Source organism: Convolutriloba macropyga, chromosome 1 (genome assembly GCF_964194025.1).
Source record: "Convolutriloba macropyga chromosome 1, txConMacr16.3, whole genome shotgun sequence".
NCBI lineage: Eukaryota > Metazoa > Xenacoelomorpha > Acoela > Convolutidae > Convolutriloba > Convolutriloba macropyga.
In genome coordinates, this window is record NC_134468.1 from 81,210,020 (window position 1) to 81,226,839 (window position 16,820).

At 34.4% G+C, this 16,820-nt stretch overlaps 2 protein-coding genes across 2 annotated transcripts in view; both read right to left on the minus strand.

Moving 5' to 3' along the window:
* Positions 1-16,478, minus strand: part of LOC142351972 (putative fatty acyl-CoA reductase CG5065) — a 62,804-nt gene extending 46,326 nt beyond the window's left edge. Inside the window, exons 1-4 of the mRNA XM_075404269.1 lie at positions 16,299-16,478; positions 9,823-10,144; positions 4,407-4,589; positions 3,505-3,733 (exon numbers count right to left, since the gene is read on the minus strand). Of these exons, the coding sequence (XP_075260384.1) occupies positions 3,505-3,733; positions 4,407-4,589; positions 9,823-10,144; positions 16,299-16,470 (906 nt within the window). The 5' untranslated portion in view covers positions 16,471-16,478. The remainder of the gene's footprint in view (positions 1-3,504; positions 3,734-4,406; positions 4,590-9,822; positions 10,145-16,298) is intronic.
* LOC142343159 (pre-rRNA-processing protein TSR1 homolog) overlaps positions 1-16,820 on the minus strand; it is a 392,765-nt gene that overhangs the window by 183,794 nt on the left and 192,151 nt on the right. The window lies entirely within an intron of this gene.

Consider the following 16,820-nt stretch of genomic DNA (forward strand, 5'->3'; position numbering starts at 1 on the left):
TTATCTCACTTCATGTTTTATTTTTGGAAAATTTTATCTACAAGAAAAACAAAATGTCAAACACAACAAGAATTAATATAGAACAGTTTTAGTTCCAGCAAGTAATGAGGACTCCAATAATCACAGAGCATTAATTACACCTATGAACAGTCACAATTAAATTTCAATTGAAGAAGAAGAATATATTGTAGAATCTAGTCTTTATGGTAAGGATTTTGATATAAAATGTGGTGATGACAGATGTGTGGAATGTATTAGTCAAGGTACTAAATCATCATTGACCCTTGTGAGACCATTAAATTTAACATTTTAGTGGTGTTAGAAATTTCAAAAAAATTTAGGTTATAGCCGAATATAAAAATAAGAAAAGAGTTGTTACTGATGACGAGGGCAGGTATGTAAAAAGTACTTTAGGTATGTAAAGTACTTTAATATATAAAAATTAGTGAAATGCAAGATAATGCTAGAGATTTAAATCAGTGGTTAAATTAGGAAAATGAGAATTATGAAGTTCATGGTTATGACTATGAACTTCTAAGTTTAATAAACATACAACCAAACATTGAAACAACTACACCATCGATGGGATAATATGAAGAGTTAACATCAAACGAAAAAACTAAAACTAAAGCAAGATTGAATCATCAGTTCTATATATATATATATATATATATATATATATATATATATATATATATATATATTAAGACTAGCCATCAGTCATAAGACAACTTTAGTATATCCAGTTAAGGACATAAAAAAAACTAAGATAATTTGATGCATAATTGTGACGAAAATGATAATTATTATATCACAAAAACCCAAAATAAATTCAATTTGTATATTTCATAAAACATACCAATAGACAACGGTGGGGTTGAAAAATCAGAAAGAGCTATTGATTTTATAAACGATAGAAGAGATAACAAAAACTTAATTTTGGTATGATCACTCTGTATTGACTAGGTATCCAGGGGTATGTTTAGAAAGACCCAATACTACTCAATGTAAATTTTTGTATTGTGATAGATGTATATATTTATTTAGTTCAGAGAGCTAAAACAAAAAGAATAATTTCATTATGTAATCACACCTAATTTCGGTTTTCCTTGAAGGAAAAAGATTAGTTTCGTTAATGAAAATAAAACGCAAGAACTAGAGAACGGTGTATTTATATATATATATATATATATATATATATATATATGATAGAAACTTGTAATGATAGAAACTGCCTACAATTTTGATCGTTAGTATTAGTAGTTAGTAATTTAGGTTTATTCTGTTGTAGAAAATAACAGCTGTTTTGTTAGCGATTTAATAGATATTGAAATTGAGAATAATTTCAATTATGACAAAAAAGATAGCATTAAGAGATGAGGTCAAGTTAAAACATGAAACAATTAACATGTGTCAAATATTTCAGAAAAATGTAATAATATAGATGGAAATCATTGTCAAAACACAGGTTAAAGGAGAGGGCCTGCATGTATTGTGCGTAATCTGAGCTATGAACTAGTATACCTCAGAGCAGTTTTATTCCTTAATGGTAGTGGTTATGACATCAATATTTAGTGAGATATTTAAAAAAACAACGACAAGTGAAAAGTATCAGCACTACCTAGTGAGAATGGTAAAGCTAAAAATATTTAGTGTGGGTTGTTTCAAATTTTTAGATAGATATAAATACTTGAGTATGATTCTAGATAGTATTGATATCAAGTACGAACAAAAATTCATTAAAAAAAATCGATGTCGAAGTGTTAACTAATAAAAAGGACTTCTTGTAGAAGTGAGAAGTTACATATATAGTCTTGTTTAAGTTTCATTATTCTTGGTATTTTGTTTAACTTACACCCGTTTCGACATAGAACATCAACATTCGATAAAGAACACCATATTCAGCTTTTACATTGTGATTTAGTACTAATACGATATCATAATGTTAAGACTGAATATGGTGTTCATTATCACATGTTGAAGTTCTCTGTGAAATTGGGTTTAGAGTTAACTAAGATGGATAGTGTGATTCAGTTTAAAGAAGACTATATATAGAGTTTTTATTCACTATAATACTGACAAAACAGCTTAAGCTTCTACTAATGAGGAGAAGGATACAAGAAACTGAATGAAGAAAACTGTATTCCTGAAAACATGTATGAATTCATTGAACTCTAGGCTAGCTTCATTCTAAAATGATGAGCAAAAGATTATGAGAATTGTTAGGAAACCGACAAGTAAAAATTTTAGTATATCTGACGAATATACAGTATTTGATTACTCAAAAGAGTTATAAAGTATAGCATGCCTTTATATATTGGTGCCACTATTTTAGAATGAAGCATTTCACATACGTATGAAGTCTCCTATATTACACTGGATCTTTTCCGTTTGTTTCCCTCCAGCCTGATGGGCCAATATTATTTGCAACCCCAAGGCGCATAAGCCAATTTTTTACCCAATGATTTACTATTTAATGGTACGTGTTCTGTAACTGGAATATGCATAACGTACTGATGCGTAGGGAACGGAAAAGATTGGATACAATCACAACGGTTTTTGGTCGTGCTCTAACAAAAAAAGGAAGGAAAAAGTAAGTTGTTTTTTTTGTTTTGAATTTTTGTCTTCTTAAATTTTAAATGGAATAGAAATAAATTTAAAATTCATCACTTTTTTTGTTTTTTCGTTTTTTGTTGTTTGCGGCAAAATAGTTGTTTTCATCACTTTTTTACATTTCAAACAATTTCAATTGAATCGGAGCGCTTTCTTAAGGAATTGTCTAGACACTTTTGCAATTTTTGAAGTCAACCTGGAGTGCTGATTCTGATCACAACAAAACATGAAATAGAGCAGAAAAATGGTTTTGGAGCGTGAACTTTTTTTACTTTAATTCTAAAGTGATGAGGTGGTATTTGAACAAGATTTTTTTTGAGCGATAATTGTTGATCATTCCAGTCAATTTTACTTCTTTTCTTTTTGTTTTTTCGAGTTTTATCATCAATTTTTCGAGTTTTTAGCGCATGGTTTTCAGATTTGTTTCCAAATGAAATCAGGGTCCAGTTTATTTTTGGTTTTAAGAATGAAACGTTTTGGACTTGCTTCAGACTTGTCCTGCTAGATTTTTGTTTTTCCATCGGTTTTTTTCTCTAAATAATTTTTCACATCTTTTCTATCTCTCTTCTAGGATCCGTTTTAATTTATTCAATGGGAAAATCTTTTAAATTGTAGTTTAAAACTGCTGCAATTTTTTGCCTTTTATTATTTATCCATTCTTCATTTGAAATTGACTGTTTTTTAAAATGTTGATGGAATAATAAGTTATAACATGAAGGACAAAGGACCCCAGTATTCGGCTTTATTCATAACTAACAACTCTACTCATATTTGCGTTGCTTTGATTTTAGGCTCAAAACGTTCATCAAATTACTCGATTCGATTACGAGATCACACACACTATAAAATCATTAGAGAAAACATTTATTTCTTCGTTCGTTTTTTACTCACCGAAACAAGAGGCCCTGAAAAGGCGTTTATATTATCAACCCATCCAGCAATTGGCTGTCTGAGGCTGCTGCCGACCAGGTTGGGTCTCACAATCACATACGGCAGGGGTTCTTTCTTGTTCTCAGCCACAAACAGACTCTCTGCTAGTTCTTTAGAGAAGACATATGTGTTCGGTTTCTTGCCCAATAGAGCGGCGGTAGATTCGGCAGACAAGTCTTCCGGAGTGTTTCTAGAGAAAAGTACTGATTTTCAAAAAAAATGTTGGAATTGATATTTTGGTCTATAATCATTTGTATGTTTTTCAACCCACATCCTCGGATAAAGTAACGAAAGTAACTTGTCGTTTTTTATTAACGCCAAATCTGTGGTTTTGTTCTTTCGTTTCACTCGATTTGAACGGGGTTTCTGAACTTCTATGATGTTCTGCAACCAATACGAGCCAGTTTTTCAATCATCGCCGAATAAACTGAACCTTTTTTTATCATTTTTCAATTCCACCCAACCTGTCTTAATACATGTAAAAAGTGCTGTACAGAAATAAAACTCGAAATTGTTGTTACACTTTACGATGTATTTTTCTCAAAATTCCATAAAATAGCGCAAAATTAATTAAAATCTAATGATAGGCGCGCTGGCTCGTTGTGGTTCATTTATCAACTTTACTTTGAAAAAGATTAAGGATCTTTTCCGTTTGTGCCCCCCCCCCCACCAGTACGTTATGCGCCCCCCCAGTTACAGAGCACGTGCCATTACATAGTAAATCATTATATAAAAATATGGCAGGTGCGTCTGGGGGGTGCAAATAAAATGCGCCCACTAAGCTGGGGGGGGGGGCACAAACGGAAAAGATCCAAGATTAACAAAGCGGCAAAAATATATGAGCAGAAATCGCAATTACTAACTGCACTTTATCAATAATTTGATAGGGATCAAAGTTCTGGTTGTAGACCATTTCCTGAATGTAAGAACAGTCACCACAGTTCACGTAAGATGTTGAAACGTGCACAACTGACCACAGTTGAGGCAACTTTCTACTGAGTTCAATTACGTTGAGGGTTCCCAAGATATTAATATCAACAGCAGTCCTGAAAGCATAAGAATCTGCAATTTAACCTGAGAAATGGTTTCTCAAAAGGTGTTTTGGATCTATTCTGTTTCGCCCCCCCCCCCGTATTTTTTATGACCCCCAGTTACAAATTATATGTTGTTATATAGCACGTTACTATGTAAGAGAACAGCACGTGCGCCTGGGGGTCATAAAAATTTTATGCTAACTAAGCTGAGGGGGGGGGGGGGGGGCGAAACAGAAAGAATCCGGTGTTTTTTTACGGGTCAGAGCATTTTGTACAAATTGACAAGCTGTGGATTGATGTATGTGAGAGAGAAGTATTAATCAATGTTCCAATTGGCGGCAAGATTTGTTACAAATCAGTCGGTTTATATAGCATTATGTTCCCGCAATCATAGCTTAACGATTGTGACAATCTCAACTCGAACTGAAACTTTTAAATCAAAAATTGGAAATTATTTTTGACTTCCTTCACCCCTCCTTTCGGGTTGGGTGTCACCTAAGAGAGCCGCGCAAAACCTAGCGTGTTTTGTTTTTCCTAACTCGTTGGTGAGGACATCTGCAATCATAAGGTCAGTTTGCAAGTATTTCAATTCCAGCTCTCCCCTTTCTACAAGCTCCCTTATAAAATGAGGTTTAAGTGCAAAGTGTTTTGTTTTTCCATAGTGAGTGGACTGATTGATGAGCGCTATGCATGCCTGGTTGTCAGCAAAAATCTCAATAGGTTTTTGTACCTCAACGCTTAAGTCCTGCAGCAGATCTCTCAAGTGAATGGCCTCTTTTGTTGCGTCTACTAAGGAATTCATTTCGACTTCTGCCGTTGATGTAGCAACACATCTTTGAACTTTTGTTGACCAGCTGACAACCGCTGAGCTACTACTAAGTTTGAAACAATATCCTGAAGTGCTTTTCCTATGGTCTAAATTTCCCGCCCAATCGGCATCGGAGAAACAATCTAAGGTTAACTTATCTCCCCTCATAAAAACTTAACTCTTTGACTTAGAACCTTTGAGGTATCTCAAAACTCTTTTTCCGGCTTTCCAGTGCATTTCTCCTGGATTCTCAACAAAAGAACTTAAAAAATTTGCTGCAAAAACAACGTCTGGTCTACTCGAGCAAGCTAAATAATTCAAGCAACCCACTAAATTTCTATAATCAAAATTTTTCATGCGTTCTTGCTCTTCACTCCCCTCCTGAGGGCAGTCTTCTCTTGTTAGTTTTATTTCTGCAAATGGTGTTTCTACTGATTTGCAACTTTCTAGTCCAAATCTCTCTAACAGTTTTTCAATAAACTGTTCTTGGTTGATTTCAAAGGAATTTTCCTTCTTCACAATTTTCATTCCAAGAAACCAACAAAGATCCCTACAATCACTTATTTTGAAATCCTTAGACAGCTCCCTCTCGAACCAAGACGAGAAGTTTTCCTGAATTTCACAGCTTATTATATCGTCTACCCACAAACAAACTGCGCCTTGAAGTTGTCTTTCACTTTTCTTTATGAACAAACAATTATCATGAACCGAAGATCCAAAACCTTCAGCTACCAAAAAGTTCCTAAAATTAAGATACTAATTCCTTCCTGACTGCTTCAGATCATAAAGACTTTTCTTCATTAAACAAACAAGAGGTTTTCCTTTGTTGTCTAATTGCTCAAAACCTTTTGGTTGTTTCATGTAAATTTCTTCAGCTAGAGGTGCGTTCAGATATGCTGTTTTTATATCCATTTGTCTTATTTTCGACCCCTTCTGAACAGACAAGCTCACAATCAAACGAATTGTTGACAACCTAGTTGTTGTTGAGTATGTCTCATGAAAATCCTTCCCTAAGACTTGACTGTAGCCTTTGGCCACGAACCTTGCTTTGAATCTACTTATCTCCCCCGTAGGACCATATTTAACTCCAAAATGCCATCAACTACCCACAACTTTTTCTCCGTTATCCTCAACTAGATCTCAAACTTTATTTTCGCTCAGTGAGTTATATTGGTCCTGCATTGCCTTCTTCCAGTTTTCATTCTTGAGCGCCTCTTTTGCGTTTTTAGGTAACACATTTTGATCAACTATTTCACTTAAAAAAACTATTTCACTCATCTCTTTGTTTACCTCATGTTCTAGGTTTGCCTGTTCATACACTCCGAAGTAATAGTTGTTCTCGTCGAACCTTGCATTCCTTGTTTTTTTGAACCTCAAGTTCACCGCGATCATTTTCTATTCCTATCAGAAAAGATCTACTATCGAGTGCATGACCTAAGAAAATTCCCTTTTTCGCTTTTCTGACTATTTTTTTCCTGAAATGTTTCTCTATGAAAGGGTAAGCAACACAACCGAACACTTTCATGAAACTGAGATTTGGTTTCTCACCATACATGGCTTCATGAGGGGCTTTCTTTCTTGCCGAATGATAGCAAAAATTTTTCAAATAGAACGCCATGTTGAGCTAATAAGTCCAATACTTTTTCTCTAAAGAAGCCTGATATCCTAAACATCTAGCAGTTCCTACAGTGACGTCCCAAAGTTTTTCAATTTTACTATTTTTTTGTGGCGTGTACGCCGCAGAATTCTCAAGCCTGATTTTTTTAGCCGGGCAAACTTCTCTAGAGTCTCATCCCGTGATTAAAGTAAACCCTACAATATATACTGAAGCTATCAACAAATCCTATTGGGTACTTGTGGCCATCTACAGCCTCGGGGGTAAAAGGTCCTAAGATGTCTGTGTGCACGATGTCCAACACTTCTAGTGCCCTTGTTGGGCAATCTTTTGCTATTGGTTGTTTCTTAGCCTTATTCAACTCACAAATCTCACATACATCTACCGAACTGCCTTTGATACGCATTCCTTCAACGTGTTCAACTAGTTTGCTAAGGTCCGTAAAATTGTTATGACCCCATCTTTTTTGCCACATTTTTAAGATACTGGACAGTAGGCAGTTTTCCTTGCAAGTTTTATCAATCTCACTAAAATCCCGAATGAACAAATTTTTCTCCTGCTTAAGTGGTTACTCAACTCCACTTTTGTTATTGATGCTTAGTTCCAGTCCTATCAAAACTTCGGCTCCTGCTTCTCTAAGTTCACTAATTGACATTGGACTGTGTGAACTTTCAGGTGTAAACAAGACGTTCTCCAAGATAATTTTTCTGTTAACCTGATTGCTCTCCCTAACTAAAAATGCAACTGTACCTCGGCCACAAATCTCAGACTCTTTATTGGTTGCGTTCTGTTCTTTGCCCGAGAAACTATCATCGATATCGATAAACATTTTGCTGTCGTTCATCATTTGACTTCTTGCCCCCGAATCTAGCACTAGTCCTACTCCCACATCGTCAACGGGGCATTAAAAGAAACTGAAGTTTTCTTCATCTTTAGCTAAATTCTGTTTCTCATTTCTAACGCTTCGCCTGGCATGACTCTCAAACTTTTTATTCCTACACTCTGTAGCTATGTGTCCAAATTTATTGCAATTGAAGCACTGAATTACTTTGCTGGTACAAGGTTGTGAGTTATTAGAATTCCGGTTATTATTTGAGCGACAGAATTTGGCGTTATGTCCTAACTTATTACAGTTATGGCACCCCTTCTGCTTTGTTAGGAAGACACTTTCACTTGCGTTTTTCCTATCACTCCCTATTCTTCGCACAGTGTCGAAGTTGATCAGATCTCGCTTCAATTCATCAAGTGACTTATCCTCACTTCCGTACTTAACAAGTGTGACAAAATTATCAAATTCGTTCGGCAGACCTTTCAGTAGAATTGATGTGAACATTTTTTTTGCTCAAACCCTCGTTGACTTGGTTAAGGTTATATTGTATTTCTTCTGCACTTGTTATATACTCGATTAGACTTTCGTCGTCTCTTTTAACAAGGCTAGTGAGTTCGCTGACTAACTTTTCTAATCTAGGTCTCTCAAAGCTACGGAATCACATCCCATACTTGAGCCTTTGCCGGCACTTTGCCGGCACTCAAACAGACTCCTTCAAAAACTAGGGCCTGGAACTTCACCCTGCTGATCCTTGCTAGCCACTCTTTGCTCGAACTCTCCTTTGCTCTCTCTCTTTTTGGCTTTTCGTCTCTTTGGCCCTTTCTTCTCTCTTTGGCAGCGTCTTGTCTCTTTGCTGTTTTGTCTCTGTTTTTGTTCGGCCGCCTTGCAGAAAAACTTTTTGTTTGCAGCTGTGCATTTGGCTGGGCACAGTAACCTGACAAGCTGTGTATTGATGTGTGAGAGAGAGAGAGAGAGAAGTATTAATCAATGTTTCAATTGGTGGCAAGATTTGTTACAAATCATTTGGTTTATATAGCATTATGTTCCCGCAATCATAGCTTAATGGTTGTGACATTCTCAACTCGAACTGAAACTTTTAAATCAAAAATCGGAAATTATCGGAAGTCATTCTTGACTTCCTTCACAAATGAACATTACCAATCTTTTTGTTTATTTTCTGACTCCGGAGGTAACAAAAAGTCATGTCACATTTTGATGTCAGATGTGATGCTAAATAAGAGATCACAATTGCAGAGCCTTTATGAATTCCTCGAAACATTTGGATTGATGGAAAATTTAAGCTAAACAAACATTGGGTGTGTTTTAGAGTGATGTAATTGCAAATAGTGAAATCCTAAACTTAAAATGATCATTCTCAGCCAATATTAGGTATGAAAAGACCGTCATCGACCATTTTTAGCGCAAAGACATTTGGCTCAAATCTACAGGTTTTGCTTGCTCATTTGGCTGCCCTAAAATAATTAACCTCGACTTTGCCTTGACACCATATGATGCCCTGGATTTTAAAACAATGCCCTCCATTTTAGGTTGCACTTTTCGTAGTTACTTATTATAAACAACTTTTCGAATGGTTATCTTGTTGGTGGTGGTGTCACAGAAAGTAAACGGCAAGAGTTTGAGGGTAGGTTGAGGGATCGAGGCCGAGTCAGTAAGAGACATTTCTTGTTTATGAACAGCTTTTTACTTCACACACTTCTAAGGTCCTCGGTTATGTATGTAATTAGGTCAATATGAATCTCTCTCTCCTCAATTTATAATTTTTTTCATACAAATTCCAGGCTTTGACTAGGTTTCATCGTAGATAAAAAACGAGAAACATTCGAAATATTACAATAAGAGATCTTTCAGGTATCTATTTTTAAATCAATTCTTGAAAAAAAAACGAGATGCTGGCAATATCCATCACTACAGGTTTGAAGATGTCTCTAATGAAATTTTGCAGTATTATAATATGTTTAAAAGAAAAACTGACTTGAGACGCTCGAAAAATCGAATTGTGGCTGCGGAGTGCATCACCACTCTGATATTGGACTCTCGCAACATCAGTTCATCTTCTGCAGATACTCCCAGATTTGTTTCAGTCAAGTTTCCTTCGATTGGGATCAACTTCTCCAAACATTTGTCCAGTCCTCTCTCCGAAACCACTCGCTCGAACAAAGGCAAGTCGATCATCGTTTTGACCCTTTCTTCTGGTGTGACGTCATTTTTTGGCCTCACAAGCATGTAGATTTTACCAATATCAGGACAACATCGCAGCAGTTTCTCAACAACAGAATGTCTCTTGCCAATAAAACCTGGGAAGTTGTTAAACATAGAGTATCATTGTACGAATGGTTTCAATATCCTCCCTAATTTTCTCCCATTGTGTCGTATGAGAGGGGGGGGGGGTTTAATTTGTCTAAGTGGGTCGTCAAATGATGCAGAAGTGGGGCTGCAATTGGAAGACTTTTCAAGACCCCCCCCCCCCGCGCTGTTGACGCGAACGATGAAAAGCGGTCAAAATTTTGTTGGAAATGACAGTTTTTATCGGTTTTGAGCGTTTTTAACTGTTAATTTTAAAAAATGATCCTTTTTGATTGCTTTCCATCGCTTTTGATTGAGAATCAGTAAATTCGGGAAACTATAGTTTGTGACCGTTTTTTAGGATAATGCCGTTTTCGGACGCTTTTTAGGGAGACTGTTGTTTTGATAGTTTGTTTAGGAAACTGGCGTTTTTGCACGTTTTTGACAGTTTTTATGTGTGATTTCAAAGCATGCAAAGGTCTGCGTTCAAAATATTAAATGCGGTTTATGTAACCCGGGTTAGTAAAGAATTGCAAAAAAAGAATTCGGAATAGCTGTTAATGCTTTCAGAGCAGTGGAAAAAATGACCTCTATGAATACCAAATCTTATAATGGATCACCGCAAAAATTACCATAAATCTTCACAGAGGACAATACTGCATAAAAAGATGTATGTTTTACCGCTAAGTTGAGTTTTATGAGTTTTATGAGTTTTACCGCTAATTTAACACAATTTTCTGTCGACTCATCTCTTTATTAAAACGTTTAAACTTTTAACTTGTCATTATATTCATTTTGTTGGCAACCAGCTGACAGATGGAAGACCCATCCCATTTAAAGATTTTTTTATTAAAAACAACTTATATAATTCATGAGTGTTTTTCGTTACAGCCTCCAAGTCAAATATGATTAAAAACTCAAAAACAATATTTTCTTTGTTTTTGCTACCCCAACATAAAAAGGCTATTGGCATTATTGCAAAAATTAGTTCAGCAAACTCAACACAAAGTAGTGCCTAATTGCTTGGAAGTCTGAAACAGAAGGAGTCTCACCATCCTATTAAGTTTTGAAAAAGAAAGAATTTTTTGACATAGCTTAATTTCAACTGGCATTTCTTATGTTTAAAGAAAGCTCACAAACACTATCCCCAGGAAAGAAGCACAAAAATTATTACCTCTTTGAAACTAACGGTTAAAAACGGTTGTCTCTTAAAAATAACGGTTAAAAGCGGATGTCTCCTAAAATAGCGGTAAAAAAGTCGTCTCCTAAGGAATGGATTACAAACGTTCATTTCTTATGTTTAAAAACTCTAAAAAATGGTCTTATTCCTAAAATAACAGCCGAAAATCATGATTACTAAGATTTAAAAACGCTCAAAAATGGACATCCACTAAATAAAACGCTAAAAGCAATCACTTACTATGTCAAAAATACGATCGAAGCGCTCAAATCTGTCACAAAAACATAATGACTTGGACCGTTTTTTCCTCAATACCGATCAAAAACAAACAATTCTCAATTTTTTGAAAAAATTTCAACTGATTTTGATCACGCCAAAACAGGAAAAAAGCAACATAAAGCGTGTGGTTCTTTGACGTGAACATTTTTTTTACTTCAATTGTAAAGTGTTCTAGCTGAAATAACATCTGGCTACTAGAGGTCTTTCCAAGCCAAATTCAGAAAATAGTAGAAATTGCAGCCTTTATTGCGTTCTCAAAACTAATATTTTGAACAGCCAATGCAAATAAAGGGAAACATATCTGATCTGTGGTCACAATTTTCTCCTCTTTTTGCTGGGACAATCAATTTTTGCCAAGAAAAAAATATAAAATTAAAAACAAAATAGCTATACCTAGAGAAAAACAATAGCGATAAATATTCCAAAACAAACGTTGTAGTATTTTGATCCAGTTGCAACGGAGACTGACCACTTTGTATCGCTTTTTTGTTTTCAATAAAGTCTAGAGCTTCAATTTGTTCAACGAGCTCTTCAGGCGAATCAAGTGTTCTTTTATGATGATTTTGCATCCCTGTTTGCCACAGCTTAACCTGGTCTGCTCTCTGGAAGGTACATTTCACCCCGAATGTCAGATTTTTCTTCCGACCCCTCTTGAGGGGGGAGGAACTATATACTCAAATGGGTTTTTTTTGTTCAGACAGTTTTGACCGATCGATATATTCATCGTACAGAGTTGTGAGATCACATCATTAAAAAGCCCCTCCAGCGTAGAATATGGAATTAAGAAGATTATTTGGAATTTCGTTTTTTACAGGGAGTTATCGAAGCTTGAATTTTTGTGAATAATAGACGAATTTCCGTTGTTTTTATTCACATTTTCCAGAATTTCGTCAATTTCGCTAAAAATTGTAAAAATTGTTATCAATAGTACTGTTGATTTTATTTTTAAAGATCAAAAACTATTTTTGACCATTTTGAATTAACTTTTCGGGCTAATGTTTTGGGTAAATATTTCAAAACTCAGCCTTTTTATCAAAAATTGTCCGAAATAGGCTTCTTTAGTCCATTTTGATTCAATTAGCCGTAAGTACACAACCCAAAATCAACAAACACAATCTTTGTAAACTATAAAAGGAGCTAGTTTAACTTCCCCTTCAATTGATATTAGTCTACAATAACAATTTTGCCATTTTTGCTAATTTTATGATTATCAAAAACGCAGCTTTTATTTTTAAAGTTTCAACTAACAAATTATATATAGATCTAAAGCCTTCGAAACAATTGAGTATTCTAAATGGATGAATAGCAATACTGGCAATGGTTTTGTTCAAATCGTGGACTGTTACAAACGAAAAAATATTTCGGATTGTAATCAGTCGGTCTTTTTTTTTTAAAAAATCGAGCTTTTTATGGTAATTAAAGAAGCGAACATTTCACATCACAGCTCACTGTTGATAAGTCCAAATGGCTTCCTAAATAGTTCTAGTGTAATGCATCTATTTTCTTTATTCGAAAAATCATGGTCGTTTTGATTTTTAAAAATGTTTGATTTCAATTAAACAATGGCTTATTGAAATTTGACACTATTTTTCTCTTAATTTGGTAGCTCATTGACAGCAAAGAAAAGAAAGCGTCTTTTTCCTCTTCTTTCTATTAAATTAAATTTAATTCTATTTTTTTGTTATTACGCGCTAAGTTATGGCTTCTTGTCTTTGATACTACTAGATTTCGATTTTTTTTTGTTTTTTAGGTACTGGCCCCTTATCCCGCTTTCTTTTCTCGTTTTGTCACATTAACACATTTTTGACAGTTCACAATTAACACTATTGGCGCTGAAAATAAAGAAAAATGAACATATAAAAATCTACAAAGGCATAGATGGTTTCAAGGGCTTAGACATCTTTTTCTCGAAGAATTTAATTGATTTTTTTTCACAATTGTCTTTAACTATCGTTTTTACATGGTTCTTCTAGTCGTTTGAAATTACCTGGATAATGACAATCTTCATTGATATTTTATGGGGGAATATTTTAGCTTGTATTAAGATTTGACTAGATAGCTCAAGGCTTTCATGACTTTGAAAACAGTTTTTTTCAAATATAAATAAACTTTTCTAAACGTTGTTTAACTCCGCGTTTTTTGTCTATTTGTTTCTTACTCTTCATAAATACGGTTTACATATAAAAACATTGTTGTTGAGGGAAGATGTAAGTTACAAAATCAAATCTTTTCTAAAGAATTTGTTATGAATTTACTGGCTTTCGAATTTGTTTATGGGTTTTTCAAACGAAAAGTAAACTAATTTTTCATTTCTGTCTATATTTAACGTTCTTTCTGTAGAAGTAAGACATGTTGTTAATTCCTACAGGTCTCAAGCGGTTCCTATGGACAATTTGACGAACCCATTTATTTTGTAGCTTATGACTTTCATGACTTTGAAATTAGTTGTTTTCGAAAAAAAAACTCCAATAAGTTTTGCACTTTTTCTTCTTTTTAGTCTACTTTTACCTCTTCTCATTAATGAGAAGGCCTGTAACACATTATTGGCATTCAAGGATGGCCCAATTGAACATATTTTGAGTGGCCAAACATGTCTTTACGTCTTCTACAGCGTTTTCTTGCAAGCTTGAATTAAATTTGTTTGTTGTTGTCTCTATTTGTTGCTTTTTTTGTAAACGCACAAAAACTATTAAAATGACAGGTTCTAATGCCCTTCGATAGAAGCGTTTGGGATCTTAAGCATGTTGGATGTTTTCAATTGCCATCAATGGTTTTTTTGACATAAATGTTTTTAAAAAATATAAGCAGATTTTTTTATCCTTGATGTTTTTTGTTTTTTTTTGTCTATGTGATAACTAGTGTCGTTAATTACAGGTCTAATATGAAGTTATTGTTGCCGAAAGAAGGTGCAATTGTACAAAATTTAATCTTTTTTTGAAGAATTCGTTTTGAATTTACTGGCTTCGATAGGGTTTTTTCGCACAAAAAGTAAACTAAATTTTTATTTCTGTCTACATTTAACGTTCTTTTGGTAGACTTAAGACATATTCTGAAAAACTACAGTTATCAACCGCTTCTTTTTGACAGATGGACAAGCCCATTTATTTTTTCCTTTTTGTAGTTGATGGCTTTCAAGAATTTTGAAAATAATTGTTTTCGAAAAAAAAAGAAAAGGCAAATAACTAATTTTGCCTTTGTTTCTTTTTGGCTCACTTGCTACCGATTCTCACTAATAAAACCCCACTATACTACATTTTGGTGTCCGTAGAAGGCTCAATTGAACATATCTTGAGGGGTAAAATACGGCTTTAAGGCTTCGACATCGTTTTCTTGCAAGTTTCAATCGAATTTTTGTTGTTGTCTGTTTTTTGTTTTTTTTTTTGTAACCGAAAAATCCTTTAATGAGAGATCTTTAGGCCTTGCTATAGAAACGCGTGTGATCATAAAGATATTCAATGTTTTCAATTGCCATCTAATGGTTTTCCTTACATTGAATTTAATTGTTCTTTTTTCATTGATTTTGTTTTTCGTCTTGACTTGCTTTCTTAATAATGGCTGATCTCATCAATGTAATGCGGCATTTTTGCTCCACTGAGTTATTTGCATTTCAGGCGATCTTTGTTCCCACACATTTTTTTTTCAAAAATATTTGAATATTTGGGGTTTTCTATATGTTCTTATTCAGTAGACATTTATGCCAAAAATGCTGATGAGCGGGGTCGGAATTTGATGTGCAAACGCACATTACCGAGACTCTTTGTTGCTTGGGCGAACTTTGGAACGCAGAGTGCATTTAGTGCTAAATATTCTTAATAGGAGAATGTTATGAAATGCGACAGCTCTTGCGACCATCGCTAAAGGAAATTCTCAAAAATCAAGTGCAATGAGAAAAAAAGGGGTCTGATATGCGTTTTCAATTGCGTGCATCTGTTCCTATACTTCTTTCTGTGATAAAAAACTGTACACATTGGCAAGCTGGCTGTAAGTTTAATTGATGTACAGAAGTACCGTTTTATCTCACTGTTGATTGGTTTGGCAAAGTTTGCTTGAATTTTACATTGCGTTTACATGGCCCAAATGTTTGCTGTTCAAGTGAAGACAATATTTGTCCTTGTAATTTAAAATATTGGCCAATCAAACATAAAATGGAACTCAAGAGAACACGGCTAAACGAATAAACAACGAGAAAGAACCGTGCTTTTTTCCATAAAATAAAATAGGTTTAGTTTAGAGTCGTTTTAGATGAAGTTACAAAAACATGAGCTTTAAGTTCTGCTTTATTGTTTTCTAACAATTTTTTGACAATATTAGTCTTGCGCCGATGCACAATCAAAGAAAATGAAATTTCTTAACCAATGTTTTGAGCGGAATATAATTCTAGTTCTAACCTAAAATTATTACTTGTTTCTTTCTCATTTGACATAAATCATATGTAACTTTTTATTCTTCTTGGTCTAAAAAATTGAAAAAGTCAACGAGTTTTTAACCGGGAAAAATTCTGTGGGTCTTTTGCTTCGGGTTCTTTCAAATTGAAAAAATTTTGCGTTTGCAGGTGATTTATCGTTACAAAATGCAGGTATAAATTTTCGATAGGAATACGTGCAGTAAACTTTACCGGAACACCACCATACAGGTAAATTTAAATATACACTAATTTGAGCGTTGTTAATTTCTTCCAATGCTTTGGAACTTGACATTTTGCTCACCTGTTCCGCCTGTAATGAACACAGACGATCCTTTATAGAAGTCCGGAATTGATCCAAGAGGTCCTTTGACGTCAGTTTGACCTCCAGACATGCTATGATTTGATCTTTGTGACCTCTGATCAAAAACAGCCGGAAACTGACTATCGTAGGCCAAGTTTCTTTTTAAAGCCATTGATCTGTTTTAATGTTATACACGAACTTCTTATATTGTGCGTAAAAGCTCGGCACGAAACTGTTTTTATAGTTTTATGTTTTGCTAGCGAGTTTCTTCCGAGAAGAGAAAACAGCGAATATTTATTCATTTGGATGATTCGGCATGCAATGATTCGTGAACAAAAAACTGAAGTTTCTGAAATTAAGATATCATTAATATTGTAGCGGTGCAGAAACTTTACATGCTGTGTAGTTGAAAACGTTAACTTATATCACATACCGTTTACTTCGAGCATGCTCATCTTTCAGTTACAAAAATTTAATTACATATAACAATTAAACCCAACCCGTACAAAGTAAAATATTTAA